At 34.3% G+C, this 15,038-nt stretch overlaps 2 protein-coding genes across 2 annotated transcripts; one reads left to right on the top strand and one right to left on the bottom strand.

Annotated features, from left to right (window-relative positions):
- Window positions 1-4,237: 4,237 nt before the first annotated feature.
- Window positions 4,238-5,743, top strand: LOC120188694 (structure-specific endonuclease subunit slx1-like). Its single transcript, XM_039192107.1, has 3 exons — window positions 4,238-4,476; window positions 4,850-4,956; window positions 5,502-5,743. Exons 1-3 carry the CDS (start codon window positions 4,253-4,255, stop codon window positions 5,681-5,683), a joined length of 513 nt encoding a protein of 170 aa, XP_039048038.1. The 5' UTR covers window positions 4,238-4,252; the 3' UTR covers window positions 5,684-5,743.
- A 1,079-nt stretch (window positions 5,744-6,822) lies between these two features.
- LOC120189030 (protein transport protein SEC31 homolog B-like) lies at window positions 6,823-8,722 on the bottom strand (the record flags this gene model as incomplete). Its single annotated transcript, XM_039192372.1, has 5 exons — window positions 6,823-6,913; window positions 7,021-7,259; window positions 7,624-7,906; window positions 7,994-8,122; window positions 8,552-8,722. Coding segments are annotated over 5 exons (912 nt in total), but the record flags the coding sequence as incomplete, so codon positions are not given.
- Window positions 8,723-15,038: the final 6,316 nt, after the last annotated feature.

Below are 15,038 nucleotides of genomic sequence, written 5' to 3' on the forward strand. Positions count from 1 at the left end.
TGGAGTGTTTTGTTGATGTGCTGTAGGCTGTGATGGTTGGTGGGCTGTAATGTTGTTAGTGTGTTTTATTTTCGTATTAGTGCTTTGTGCACGTGGTAGCTTGTTTCATTTTCCCGACCCAACGTGGTGTACTCTTTTTTCTCTATTTAAATTTAAGAAGATTTTTTTAACGATACCCATATGTTGTGTCGTTTTATATTCGGGTTCCACTTTGAATACAAAAGCCCCTTTAAAAAAATTAATTATTTACATTATCCATATATATATTTTATTTTACTTATGGCGATATTATAACTTTTCTGATTAAATTGCAACTGTATGTTATATTTTAATCAGCTCTGGTCCAATATTTCATTGACTAGAAATATATAATATCGATAACTTTTCTACTGATATGATCACGTCATGAACTTTTTGAGGTTAGGTATTATTTGCATTGGATTTTTGCATAAGATAAGATAGATCCATGTTTGGTTAATTAATCCATCGCTTTAGATAAAGCAGAGTTAGAATATTTATTTTAGATTGTCAAATTTAGAAAAAAAATATTTAGATATCAAATTTAAAAGTTGTATGAAGATTTTTTTTAAGTGAATAAAAATAAATAATGACGGTCAATTTATTTTAAGGGTGTCAATATCTTTTTAAAATTATATTAATTATATTAATTTTTAAATATTTTTATATAAAATTTGTATTAAAAGAGTTTTTCCAAAAGTTTTTGAGGTGTCATATGACACCCCTCGGTATAGTCGGACTCCGTTAGTGTTAACAACCAATATTGGATAGAAGGGAGCGGGCGAGAGTGATCGCTTCCTATATATTTTTTAAATATATTTTTATATTTTTAATTGAAAATTTATTTCTATTTCTTAAAGTAAGCCATACTTTAAAATTTTATAAATATATTTCAATAACATAAAATTTTACTTCCGAGGATAACAACCAGTGAGCTTCGTCCTTTCTAAGTTTAGCAGATTCAATGAATTAAATTAAAAAAAAACTCATATGATCCATAATTTAATCACAGTTGAAAGAATAACTGTTTAAATAGATGCATGGATTTTTGTGTTTTGTTTGAGAGTCTATGGAACTCATCAACTACGACAAAACAAAAAACAAAAGCAGTCTGAGAACGGTCAGAGAAGGAAGATAACCTAAATCAAATCGAAGAGCAAAGACATGTAATGATAAGATAGAACATATATTATATTACATTTGTTCTTCTTTTGAGGGGATGAAGTATTTGTTTAATATTAGGGTAAATTATGCTAATGGTTATTAAAGTTTGAGTAAGTTTTATTTTCACCACTAATGTTTCAAAAGTTACAAATCGGTCACTAATATTATCGTTTGTCACAAATTGGTCACTTGACGTTAACATCCGTTAACAGGTGTGACGAAAAACACAGCTGATGCGTTAACTGCTTACATGGACTGGGTTGACTTCCACGTTGGAGACTCAAAAGCCTTCAACGATCACCTCTTCTCTTTTAAAAAATCACAATCCCTAAACTTAATTTAGGATTTTTCATCCTATCTATATTTTTAAAAAAATTATAAAAATTATAAGAGAAGAGAATTCCGTGAAGATGTAAGACTCCATTGATGTCCTGCTTTGCAACTGTGGATGCCCAACGAAGGTTTTATTTTTTTTATTTTCTAACAAACCCAAAAAAAGCTTACCATAAAGCATATCGTTATCTCCCTTTTGTCCTAACCTCCATGCAAGTATTATGGTTTTTCTTTGCTCATTTTTTTGCTCGTTTTTCTCTCTACTTTTTCTCTCAAACTAATGGAAGAAGAAGAAATGTGTATATGGAAGAAAAATAAATAGGCTTTTTGGAAGGAAAAAAAAGTGTTTATGGAAGAAGAAGAAAGGCGTTTATGAAAGAAGAAGAAACGAGTTTATGTATGAGAAAAAATGGGTTTTTGGAAGAAGAAACAATGAGTTTATGGAAGAAGAAGAATGGTTCAAAATGGTAAATGAAACCCTTAATTCTCCCCCTTTATTTATTAATTAATTAATTACATATTAGTTCAAGCAGTGGTCAAAGGGATTTCAATGGTCCTCCAACGTGGCGGTCAAAAGTCTATGTAGCAGTTAACTCGCCAGCTGTATTTTCTGTCACGCATGTTAATGTCGAGTGATCAATTTGTAACAAACAATAACATTAGTTACTGATTTGTGACTTTTAAAACATCAATGGTGAAAACAAAAACTTATTCAAACATTAGTAATCAACTTTGTAGTTTACCGTTGATATTATGAGTTTACCACCCTTTTTGAAAACCGGTAAATTATATACTATTAACTTTTCTCGAACAATTTTTATTTGAAAAAAAATTTAGAAAATGTTTTTTTTTTCTGTTCAATGTATTACAAATAGTGAAACGAGGAAGGATAAGAATGTGCGGGACAGAGTGAAGATGGAAGTAGATGGGTTTGAAATTATATAAGATTATTATCATATCAATCGGTAGGAATAATCGATAAAATATTAATAAATAGACAAACTATGGTTTAACATAATTTAATAGTGACACACCAGCGTTGTAATGTTAATAGTACATTTCAATCTTTTTTAATATAAATGATTAATTTTATTTAAAATATAAATTATTTAAATTATAAAAAAAGTTTATAAAAATAATCATAAATTAAACATATAATAAGGACATTTCCTTATAATTAATAACACAAAAAACTAGCCACTTAAGATCACACAATGATCATACAAGAAAAAGGTTAAAAAATATAATTGAATAAACTCAAATAAAATATTGATACAAATAGATTTGATTGTATCGATAAACGAATCACAAAAAAATATAAAATTATTGAAAGACCACCGACAAACCACAAATCAGAATATAGTAACATGAAAAAACTATCCACAAATACAACTCGCGTATCCAAATCCAATCCAAGGATTTAAACAGGAAAGATAAATATGATAACAATTAAGTGCTATCTTGATCAGTTTTAACGATATCAAATCCAACCCTAATATAAAAGATAAACGAAAATAACGACCAAACGTCTGAAAACGTGTTAAAAGACCGAAGAAAACTTGTCACAAAGACTTAATTATTAAAAATTGAAAAACAATAAAAAAGTAAAGGTATAATACAATATAATAAAATAAAACAATAAAAACTTATAGTCGACAACAAACATCAAAATTAACCGCCTCCAATCACAAAGATAAAAAAGGCAAAATAACAGTTGCCAAAATAAAAGAGAAAAATTATAATTTTTTAATACATTTCATTATTTTTAAAACACTTAATTATAAAAATAAGTGTCAAAACTATAATGTTTTTCACGAATAAATGCCTATGGTATTTTTTGAAAGATTCGATTCTTAACGTTACAAACGTTACTACTTTAGGTGTCCGGGCCGTAACTACCGTTAGTTTTCTCCTTTAAGTGACACATGTCACATTCTGATAACTTTTATTTGTTTAAATTAAAAATATTATTATATTTATAAAAGTCCCTAAATTTTCTTAAATTACAAAAACCCCCAAATTCATAAAGAAATCCTAACCTAACCCGCCGACACCGCCATTTCCGACCACGATCACCGCTGCCGACTTAGTCCCTGCTATCCTTTTAGTCATACGTTGTCGATTGTTCGTCGGAACCGCCTATGATCGCGATTTTCATCCTAAGGTTCGCGGGGTACAAAATGTCGATTGACTGTCGATCAGTCACAATTTCATAGGGGTATTGATCGTTGGGGGTAGGTGAGGTCGGGTGGTGCTTCGTCGACGACAAAGGGCGATGACCAATGTGGGTTTATAGGTTGAAATGAAGGTTTTCAAAGTTTTGAGGCTATTTTGAAATTTTTGTGTGTTTTTTTAAAATATATGATTTTAACTTTTACTTTTAAATAAAACGTTTAAAATTATCAAAATGTGACACATGTCACTTAACGAAGAAAATTAACAGTGTTTACGACTCGAGTGTCTAAAGTGGTAACGTTTGTAACGTTAGTTTCCGGGATCATTAAAAAAAATACTGTAGGCACCTATTCGTGAAAAGCGCTATAGTTTGGGTACTTATTTAATAATTAAGCCTTTTTAAAACTTTGATGCTGAAAAAAGAATTTACTAATACTTTAATGTCCATTAATATAATTTACCAAAGAAAACAGGGGTTTGGACCCACCCAGATAAGGGGCAGAACTTTACCGTTGAATTAAGATCCCAAAATACGAAAAAACTCTTGAGATCGGATGATGAGATGAGGCTGCTCACAGCATCATTCCGAGCGGCGAAATCCCCATATCTAATTCTAAATCCTAACCCAAACCCTAAATCTATTTCCCTAAATCCGCCGTTGTCGTCAGAATCGAGTGCCGGTGCGAAATCCAAATCAAAAGAAATGACGTGGTGCGTTTACCTCATTCTTTCCACCAATGCTCCCATTAAAACCTACGTCGGCGTCACCAACAACTTCTCCCGCCGGTACGATCTTCATTTTCTCATTTCCCAATTATTTTAAGCTTTAACGTCAAATTGTACCTCAAATTCCTATTCGTGACATCTTTTTTCTTTTTAGTTTGGGGTTTAATCTTGATTGCTTATTTTTTTTAATGGTCTAATTGATTAAATCTATGTAAATTGTTTATTTGATCAAGTTAACCAAATGTTTACCCCCCTTGTAAATTGAAAATTCACTTTACATAAGCTAATCTTTTGAAAACTTGCGAGCTTCGTTGTTGATTGTTGCGACAAGTTGCATTCAGTAAAATTGACTCTGCTTTGGGAGTTTTTTTTCTTCTTTTTTTCATAGGAAAAATGATTCAAAATAACTAAATATTGAGCTTTGATATTACAGTTTGAAACAACATAATGGCGAACTTAGTGGTGGTGCTAAAGCATCTCGTGCTGGAAGGCCATGGGTCTGCGCTTGCTTAATTCGGGGTTTCAATGACCGAAGTGAAGGTATTTTTGCTCAATAATTTTATCTCATTTAGCTGTTTATCGTTGGTGCATTTCCTCAGTGCTTCTAAAATGAGTAAAGCTTATACTTTTGAAAGGAGAAAAAAGGTTTCAGTATATTAGTAAAATGTGCAAAATGATCATTTTTATAACCCGTTAAGAAAACTATTAGTTTTATAAGACGGACTTAATTAAATAACGTGACATTAATTTAAAATATGAAGTAACATGTTGACTCGACCCGTTGTAGCTTAAAATAATTGAAGCATTGCAGAGCATTTTTAGCTTCAATGGGTTGGATGAACATTCCACATCATTTAAAGATGCCACTTTATAAAATTAGCAGTTGTTTTGTTTCCAATTGTTGCAAAAATGGTAACTTTGCGTGCTCGTTTTAAAAGTACATGAACTAAAATACACTTTGTGCTAGTATAAGGACTTGTACGGTACTTTTACCGGTATTTATATCTATGAAATTTGCTAATATGATTCATGCTTTAATAGTTAAGTATATAACACTGCTGATGTTTCCTTTTTCTTTATTTTAGCTTGTGAATTTGATTCCAAATGGAAAATGGTGTCAAGAAAACTGCCTCGCAAAAGGAAGAATAAGGAGGCTGATGATTGCTCCCCAATGTTATTGCAACACAGAGAAACATCTCTAAATAAGGTTATTGGTTCATTGGATTGCGGTCACTTGGAAATTGAGTGGCAAATGAGCACTTCCTAATTTAATGCTGATTTTAATATATGCTATGATTGGATTGCAGTCACTTGAAAACCGAGTGGAAAATGAGCACTTCCATAACCTTTAATTGTAAAAAATATGCATTCTTAAATGCTGTATGATTGGATTATGTAACACTGATTGTAATAAATGCTATGATTTGTAATTATTTGTTCAAAGGGAAAGCCTAAAGTTATTATGATGATTATTTGATTAGTCCATTTCTTTTTTCCTTGTATTCATTTTGACCGTGGATAATGTACTTAGTTGGAGAGAGTTCAAAAAACAGTTGTGGTTAAAGGTTCTGTTACTACATGGTTCAATACAAGAAGTGGGTATTTAAAGAAACTCCTGGTAGTATGATCATATTTTATCTATTTTAGGTAGAGGTATCTTTTTTGGCACCTCAATTGATTTAATTTAATCATTTTAACCGTTAAGTTTCTATTGTATTCCTTTTTGTCGTTAATTTTTTTAATTGATTCATAAGTGTCTGAATAATAACCACTCCATTAAGCTAACATCAAGTATTGTCTTTTTCTACCATGTCATCAATTTTTTTTTAAAAAAGTAGCTATTTATCTTTATTGAATGTTAATATTAGATTCTTTTAAATAATTTTATTTTTTATTTTTTAGATATGATAGAAAAAGATAAAATAATAGTCAACATCTAAATAAAAATAAAATAACTATCATCAACTTAACAATTTGCTATTGTTTTGAAATAAAAGTTTGAGGATCAAAATGGAAACAATGAGAATTTAGAAGGTAAAAAGTAACTAAACTGATAAAATTGAGGATAAAAAAGATTTTTTAAGAGTCATGTATAAGATGTTTTTAATTTCAAAAAATAGAACTAAATTCTAAATGTAAAAAGATAGACTTAAAATATATTTTAACATTGTTTTTTTATTGCTTGAAAATTTTATAATTTATAAGAAATGTCAGAATTCAGTGCCATTGGACCAACCGTTTTTTATGACTTTAAATAGTAAAACAATTCATATCTATTTCAATTACGTAAGAGTAAGATCTGCTTGCTTTCCAAAATTTTATAAAATCCAAGGGCTTTTACCATTGCCCCAAAATGTACTCGAGCAAAAATGACGACGTTCTTGGAGATCTTTTCGTTTCTTATCACTTACCTTACATTCTGCCTCGTCTTAATCATCCGTTTCAGGGTTGCAAGCCAAAAGTTGCATTCATCCCACTCGTTTGTAGTAAGAAGAACCTGTTCCAGAAGCAGAGGTAAAAAGCATAGAACTGCTTTTAGTTACCAACCCCAACAGTCACGTGACTTGGCAAAACATTATGAACAACGTTCTTTTGCCACCGTACCTGGATTTGTAGTGCTGTACCAAAATCATTATTGTCCAATGCCTGGCAGAGCCGAATGAGCTTATCAGAAGCATTCGTTGAAATGTCTCCACTGTTGAGTTTGGCAAACAAGGCACCCATTTTCTTTGAATTGTCTTCTATTTCACGTTTCTTAGAAAGGTTTGCACGTGACCCTCCCAGTGCTTGAGAGGTCTCGTTGAAAAGTCTTGTTAAGGTTGTGATTACGGGTTTCAGGTGGGCTGCAAATCAACATGGTAGAGTCATTGCCGGCAGTATCATTATATAAAACATCTATATTTCTTCATCTATTAGTTACCTCATTTATGTGGATTATGCAACCTGAAAGGATAAATTACTCGCATAAAAAATAGTATTTTCACAATCATCATTTTTAAAATAATTCGTTTTGTTTTGCAAGAGTTCTCATACAGGGTGATGGTGTAAAGATAAACACAACTCAGATTTTCAGATAGTAAACCCTCATTCTGGAATAGTCCAAGAAACTTGGTATGACATATAGCATGGGGCTGGAAAGGAACTCCAAAATCCAATAAACAGGCATGTCATATTAACATTATTCAAAACCAATAAACTAGCAATTACCAGGCAAATTTGAAGTGTCGGCAGTCTGCACAGTTGGTGGAGGTGCAGCAGGTGCTGCAGCTGGTTGTATTGGAGCCGGTTGTGTAGGGGTGCCAGATTGCATTGGTGTCATCCCAGGCCTTTGAACGACAGGTGTGTCGGTCACTGGCATAAATCCCCTTGGCGTTGGAGTGGGAGCTACAAACTGGGGCATTTTGGGGCCAGGAACTGATCCCATTTGTAATGGGACAGGTGAAGGTGATCCAGTTCCTTGGGGTATGGGATAAGTGGAATTAGCAGCACCCTGAAAGGCATGCAAAAATCAATTAGTATACCAGAAATAGAAGATTAAATATGTCATTGAACATGAATTAGATGTAGCGATACAGACAGGATATAAATGAGAACCCAAGGTAGTTGGTTGCTGGTATTTATCAGCATTTCTTAGACCAGGAGGATTTGCAGGAACAAATGATCTTACGGCAGGCTGAGTGGTTCCAGGTGATGAAGCAAAATTTGCCTGGAAGGACAAAATATTTAGTCAAGAATCAACTTGATATATAAATAAAAATATCATGCAAGTAAGTAAAAAGCTAGAAAAATTAGAAAGATTCTCCAATTTTCTCTCGTCAGTCGTCACTACTGGATTTAAGACAAAACAAGTCAATCAATTTATGGATAACAAAAATAGAATGCTCTTTGTACAGTTCAAAAATGCTAAGTTAACACAGATTAATTGCAAACTTAAAGACCCCCACTTATAGCAATCTCATGGTAGTTATAAGCTGATCATACTGTCGTAATAAAGATACAACTTGAACGAAATTGTTCGAGCCGTTTAGATAGCATGACAGATTAACAGTAGAATCAGAAGAAAAATATCATTCCACCACTTAAATCTACAATCAAATAGACTGCTATGCACAGATAGAAACCTAATACAGCATACCTGGGAAACATGAGGAGCTTGGGTTGGAACAAAAGTATTTACAGGCGCCGGCGGTTGAGGTTGATACGAGGGATGTGGTGCATATCCTCCATACTGAGAGAAAGAACGCTGATAATTTTCATCATAAGCACTACTAGGAACACCTGACTGAATTTGTGATGTAGCTGGCTCCTAAGTGTAGACACACTTTTCATGACCGAAATAAATATATATATTTATATATATTATATATATATATATATATTGTACAATTATTATTATTATTATTATTATTATTATTATTAAGCTAACACATTTGTTCATTTTCTGTATCAGGGTTATGAGTGGCCCAGTAGCACGCACGAACCGGTCAACTAGCTGCAACCCGCATGAACCGGTCCAAGCCCTCAACACCGAATCAACCCAGGGCTAGGGTTTCCAGAACTTAGCAAGCAAGCGTCGTTTCTCGCGAGGACTATTCCTCACTCGCACCTCCGATCTTCACGCCAAACCGTCCGGCGCAAAGGCCTCGCAAGGCAACCACCAACAAATATTAAAAGAACAATTTGTATGCCATTAGGACTCCTAAAAATAGGGTCTCTTTTCTACTATAAATACCCATGTAATCACATTCAAAAGGAAAAAAGCAATAAAAATACAAAAAAATGAATTCTTCAGGAATCAAAAACAGAACCGATTTTTTTTCAAAGCGAAGAGGTATTTTCTAATTTGATTTCATTTTCAGTTTATTAGTTTAGTTATTTAAATGCAATTAAAGTAGTAGATTTTAGTTTTTTTTTTGTTTACATTCGATGCTTTCAAAAATATATATATGAAAAGGGGTTAGAAACTTACCGGGGCCGCCGTTGGCTCGACAAGCGAGTAAGGAATCGACCACCCAAGCTTGGTGGCCAAGTTGTTTTTTTCCTGGAGTTAGAAAACTTTGTGCCGCATGGAGAGAATGGGGAAGAAGAGAAGAAGATGCGTGATGTTAGTTTAGTTTAGTTTAGGTTTTAGGTTATATATTAAGTTTAGGGTTAATTACTTACTAAGCCATTCTAATTTAGCCACTTATTTCTATTCTAGTCATCCGTTTTAAGGTCAAATATCCAAGTTTATATTATTTTGAGCCTTTATCTTTCCACATTTATATCTTGATCACCAGTTTACTCATGATACCATCTTTATTTATATTTTACTTTAGTCATGATATGGGTAATTAGTCCATTTTAATCACTGCCTTGTGTTGGGTTTAATTAGTATTTGCTCCTTTATGTTTCTGGTTATTTTATTTTAGTCCTCTATATTAGTTTTGGGTCATTTGCATTTCTAGTGCCTATAATGTTTATTATTTTGATGTTAGTTTTGTTTTTTTATATATTTGGGGTTCAGCCCCCTAACTTCTTATTTTGCTGTTTTAATCTTTTAAATTTCTGGTTTTGATGTTTTAATCCATTAAGTTTCTTTTTTTTCTCTTGTAGCTCATTTCTAGAATTAATTTGATCCATAAATTTTAATTATTTTCAATTTAATTTTTAATTTGAATTTCCTTTCATTTCTTTTATTTTCTCTTTTTTTTATTTCGATTTTAATAATAACTCTTTGTTTTTGTTTGTTTTATTTTTTAACTTTATTTATGATTTTTTAGGGATAATTTTAATTGATCAAAAGGTAAATAATTATGATCGAATTTTTAAATTTTAATTTAAATTACAATTTTCGCAATTAAGACAACTAACAAATTAATTGGTACCGAAAGGGCAGTTCAAGGGTGCTAATCCTTCCTTGACAGTAACCGACTCCCGAACCCGACACGTTTCTGGTACAACGCAGATCAGGTAAGATGGTGTCCGACCCACCTAAATTCGTTTTAAAATGGTCGGTGGCGACTCCAATCCACATTTTCAAGTCGAAACCCAATTCTGGGGCCCAACCGAAAGGCGGTTACGACAGCTTGGCGACTCCGCTGGGGACAGGTAAGTGAGTCAGGCCGAAATTAATTTTCGGTTGTCTTTTTATGCAAAAATGGTAAATTTAAATTTATTTATTCGATTCCAGTTATTTACCTTTGATTATTTTTCAAATAAATAGTTGTACTAACATTTTTTAACGATTTCAGATTTTTCAAAGTTTTCATCTCAGGCTCTATACCCGAGCTCCAAACCCTATTTAAGTGGGGGTGAAAGCGACGCCTTCGTGTGAATTTATTCACCGTGCGGGCCTAGCAAGTAGCCTTCGGGATTCATATACCTTATGTCTTCGTGTGGATTTATTCACCGTGCGGGCATAAGGGAATGTGTCATCTCGAGTTTAACTTAGTTCACACAAGCCTGTGATGGGCTTAGGACTAAGGGTCTGGTAAGCCCAAGGGGGCACCAGCAAGGAGAACTCGAGTACCTTTTTAGAACCTAAACCGGGAAAGTACAGGGAATTAGAGTCCACCCCAAAACCTCATTCCAAACCCTAGGCTATTTTGTTTCTTGCTTTATTTTCTGTTCAAAGCATGCGAACTAGACAAATATGCGTTTAGGATTTGTTTGAAGTTAGCATACGGGATAGAAATCATGTCCGGGTAGGAATATTAAGCATGTTCTGGTAGATACATGTGGGGTAGGATCTTTCTTGTTATTATTGTTTTGATTTACCTCACTAACTCTTTTATTTTTTTTATTTTTTTTTGTTCTCTTTCATTTTGTTCTCATCATTCGCATCATTTAAAACGAGGTGTTGATCCACCAAAAAATGTGTTTGTTAAACATGAATAATCTGCATTAATGGACAAATGGATTATAATACAAAGAGATAAAAAGCTCAGAAGCCCAGTCGTGGTCAAAGAATACTCGGAGGCAAAGGGTGCAGGGGCAAGACGAGGAAAATGTTAATGACCCGGAGAGTCTTTTCGAAAACTGCGAGATCAAGATGGCGAAACCCTAGCTAAGCTGGAGATCATTATTGATAAATTCTAGAAACAAGTCGATAAACTTTGGGTGGAGGGCTCCGATGGCACTTTCGTTTGGAACAAGCTCGACATAGAGTGAAAGCCGGCGATGCAGTCATTCGAGACCTTTTGAGGGCAAGCAGCTCGTTATTTGCACATTTTAGCCAAAGGAGCAGGAACGGTTTGACAGGGTATTCAACCGGTGACAGACGAAGGCAGAAGACTAGTCAACCTATCAGAAGCTGTTCGGGGTCTATGCCTTCAAAATATTTTTGTCTCTTAAGACGTAACACTTTTGCCCCAATAAGGATTATTTATAATAACAGGTACATTTTTTGGATCAATGCCTCGAACATTTCATGCATCATGCATTCAGACATATTGTGCATTTTGATATTTTTCTTTACATTCGCATTATTTTCCTTTTTTTTACATTCACATGTCTCATCAAAAATGAGAACATTTTTGATCCTATGACATATAAGGAGCTTTACCAACAGTTGTTTGACGCACACGTGGTGTCACCATATCCAGAGAAATCCATGAAGCCCCGTACCCCAGGTAGTATGATGAGAACGCTCATTGAGAAAATCATAGCGGAGTCCCAGGGCGCACTATCGAGAATTACTCCACAATCAAGAGAATCATACATAAAATATGTAACAAGAATCGGATCGACTTCAACAACTTGGGGGCATCCAAGTGAGGAAGACCATTTCATCATTTGAGACATTTGTTTGAATTTTTTTTTTCATTTTTTTTCTCAAGTTTTTGTAAGGACTTTTAAATAAATTTATGTTACTTTAAAGATGTTAAACAACGAATCACATTTGCAAACTTGCAATTCTTTGAATATCATCTGAATTAAGAAACTCTGAAATGGTTCAAAGTTACATATCTTTGACGAAGTAACATGATTTAAAACAAGGAATTTGACTTTACCCAGAATATACACTCAAACACCGTACCCTGCTCTTGTAATTAACCAATATAACATTTTCCTTTCATAAGGTGCGGACAACATGGGGCATCCTTTTGCATATGACATTATTATACTTTTTATTTAAGACGTTCAGTGATGATAACGATCTTCACAGATGGAATAGTCGAGTAAGTGAATCTAGTTTAGGTCAGTTGCTTGAAAATTGATCTCTAAAGATGAAATTTTTTACTTTCAACAAACACCTAGACTATAACAGGTTCTTCTTGACAATCTTAAGAAATTAAATCCGTAAAACTGAGCTATTCCACTAAGGCAATTGGTTACAGAGGAAACTCGAAAGCCCTGGCTTTATGAATAGATTGTATTTAAACCATGACATTGCTCGGACACTTGGCAATTCGGTGTTTGCTCCACTGCTCTTGTCAGGCTGAAGACTCTGTGATGAGATGAACCCTTCAGTGAACTTGATAAAACTGATTATAATTTTAAGTGGTCCCTCTAAAGTAATTGGTTAAACGCCCCGGCTTTATGGATCCAGCTTGCCAGATAACGACAAATTAAATCAAATTTATCTGAGCAAGAAATTTTCGGTAATGTTGAACTAAGGGAGTTAAGGAACACCTGTTATAGTCGACTACACACGAGCACTCAAGAATTTCATTTTTAGACCGATATTTTTCGCACTGCCTTTGTTGGAGGAGCCTACAAAGCTTGAACAAATGGAAGATTTCAGAGGACCGAAATAAAATGTCTAGTAATTGGTCATTCTAGTTGCGTCATTATGTCCGCACCCAAATGAAATGCCAAAGCATATTTCGATATTTAAAAAATAAATGACATTTTGGGTTACCAAAACCTTAGAAAGGAGGCTAACCTAAAGCCAACTCATCCATTTGAACATTTGTCAAAGATTTGTAACTCTGAAAGTATTAAAAGAGCTCTTGATTCCTTTGATATTTTTTGAACTCACATTTACAATTTGATTCAATTGCGAACAATATTTTACAACATTTTTATCATGTCTCACCTAAAACAAGAAAAAGGAGAAAAACATTTTCAAGCAGAACAGTCTCAGATATGAAAGGTATGTAAAGCCAAAGCTCGGGAAGCAAATGGGGCACGATCCATTCCAAGAACCTGATTGACAGACAAAGCACGAGACTCCATCCAGAAGATAACACATAATTCATCCATATTGCATGCATCTTAAACATACTTAGGTGCATCACATTCATCATTTTAGCATACACGTTTTTGCAGCTTTTAGAGTCAAGTTTTGACTTCAGGATGAAGGATACTCGATTCTCAAGTGCCTTCAAAGAAGGATGGTGGTTGATTAACTCGACAGTAAGAAGCTACACCTCAACCGAATTGACATCTTAGAACCAATTTCAGATAGGTTCGAGAACCAGTTCAAAACAAATCCAGTTCGACACAAACTCAACCATGAGCACGAAGAAAATTAGACTCCAGACAACGCAAGTTCAACTTCACGACGAAGGGACCGCTGGTTGTCAATAAACAATTTTCCACTTCTAGAGCCAATTTCAACTTCACAGTGAATGATAGTGGACTCCAGACAACACAAGTTCAACTTCACGACGAAGGGACCGCTGGTTGTCAACAAACAACTTCTCAATTTCAGAGCCAATTTCAACTTCACAACGAAGGATATTGGACTCCAGACAACGCAAGTTCAACTTCACGACGAAGGAACTGCTGGTTGTCAATAAATAACTTTCCAATTTCAGAGCCAATTTCAACTTCACAGCGAAGGATATTGGACTCCAGACAACGCAAGTTCAACTTCACGACGAAGGGACCGCTGGTTGTCAATAAATAACTTTCCAATTTCAGAGCCAATTTCAACTTCACAACGAAGGATATTGGACTCCAAACAATGCAAGTTCAACTTCACGACGAAGGGACCGCTGGTTGTCAATAAACAATTTCCCAATATCAGAGCCAATTTCAACTTCACAGCGAAGGATATTGGACTCCAGACAACGCATGTTCAACTTCACGACGAAGGGACCGCTTGTTGTCAACAAACAACTTCTCAATTTCAGAGCCAATTTCAACTTCACAATGAAGGATATTGGACTCCAGACAAAGAAAGTTCAACTTCACGACGAAGGGACCGCTGGTTGTCAACAAACAACTTCTCAATTTCAGAGCCAATTTCAACTTCACAACGAAGGATATTGGACTCCAGACAACGCAAGTTCAACTTCACGACGAAGGGGCCGCTGGTTGTTAATAAATAACTTTCCAATTTTAGAGCCAATTTCAACTTCACAGCGAAGGATATTGGACTCCAGACAACGCATGTTCAACTTCACGACGAAGGGACCGCTGGTTGTCAACAAATAACTTCTCAATTTCAGAGCCAATTTCAACTTCACAACGAAGGATATTGGACTCCAGACAACGCAAGTTCAACTTCACGACGAAGGGACCGCTGGTTGTCAATAAACAATTTCCCAATATCAGAGCCAATTTCAACTTCACAGCGAAGGATATTGGACTCCAGACAACGCATGTTCAACTTCACGACGAAGGGACCGCTGGTTGTCAACAAACAACTTCTCAATTTCAGAGCCAATTTCAACTTCACAACGAAAGAT

The sequence above is a fragment of the Hibiscus syriacus genome, unplaced genomic scaffold (assembly GCF_006381635.1).
Source record: "Hibiscus syriacus cultivar Baekdansim isolate YM2019G1 unplaced genomic scaffold, ASM638163v2 tig00116951_pilon, whole genome shotgun sequence".
NCBI lineage: Eukaryota > Viridiplantae > Streptophyta > Magnoliopsida > Malvales > Malvaceae > Hibiscus > Hibiscus syriacus.

Excerpts from the sequence above, each read along its gene's own strand:
- LOC120188694 (XM_039192107.1), top strand. The coding sequence starts at position 4,253 with ATGAGGCTGCTCACAGCATCATTCCGAGCGGCGAAATCCCCATATCTA. Across the intron at positions 4,477-4,849 it reads ACCAACAACTTCTCCCGCCG|TTTGAAACAACATAATGGCG; the intron begins GTACGATCTTCA and ends TTGATATTACAG. Across the intron at positions 4,957-5,501 it reads TTTCAATGACCGAAGTGAAG|CTTGTGAATTTGATTCCAAA; the intron begins GTATTTTTGCTC and ends TCTTTATTTTAG.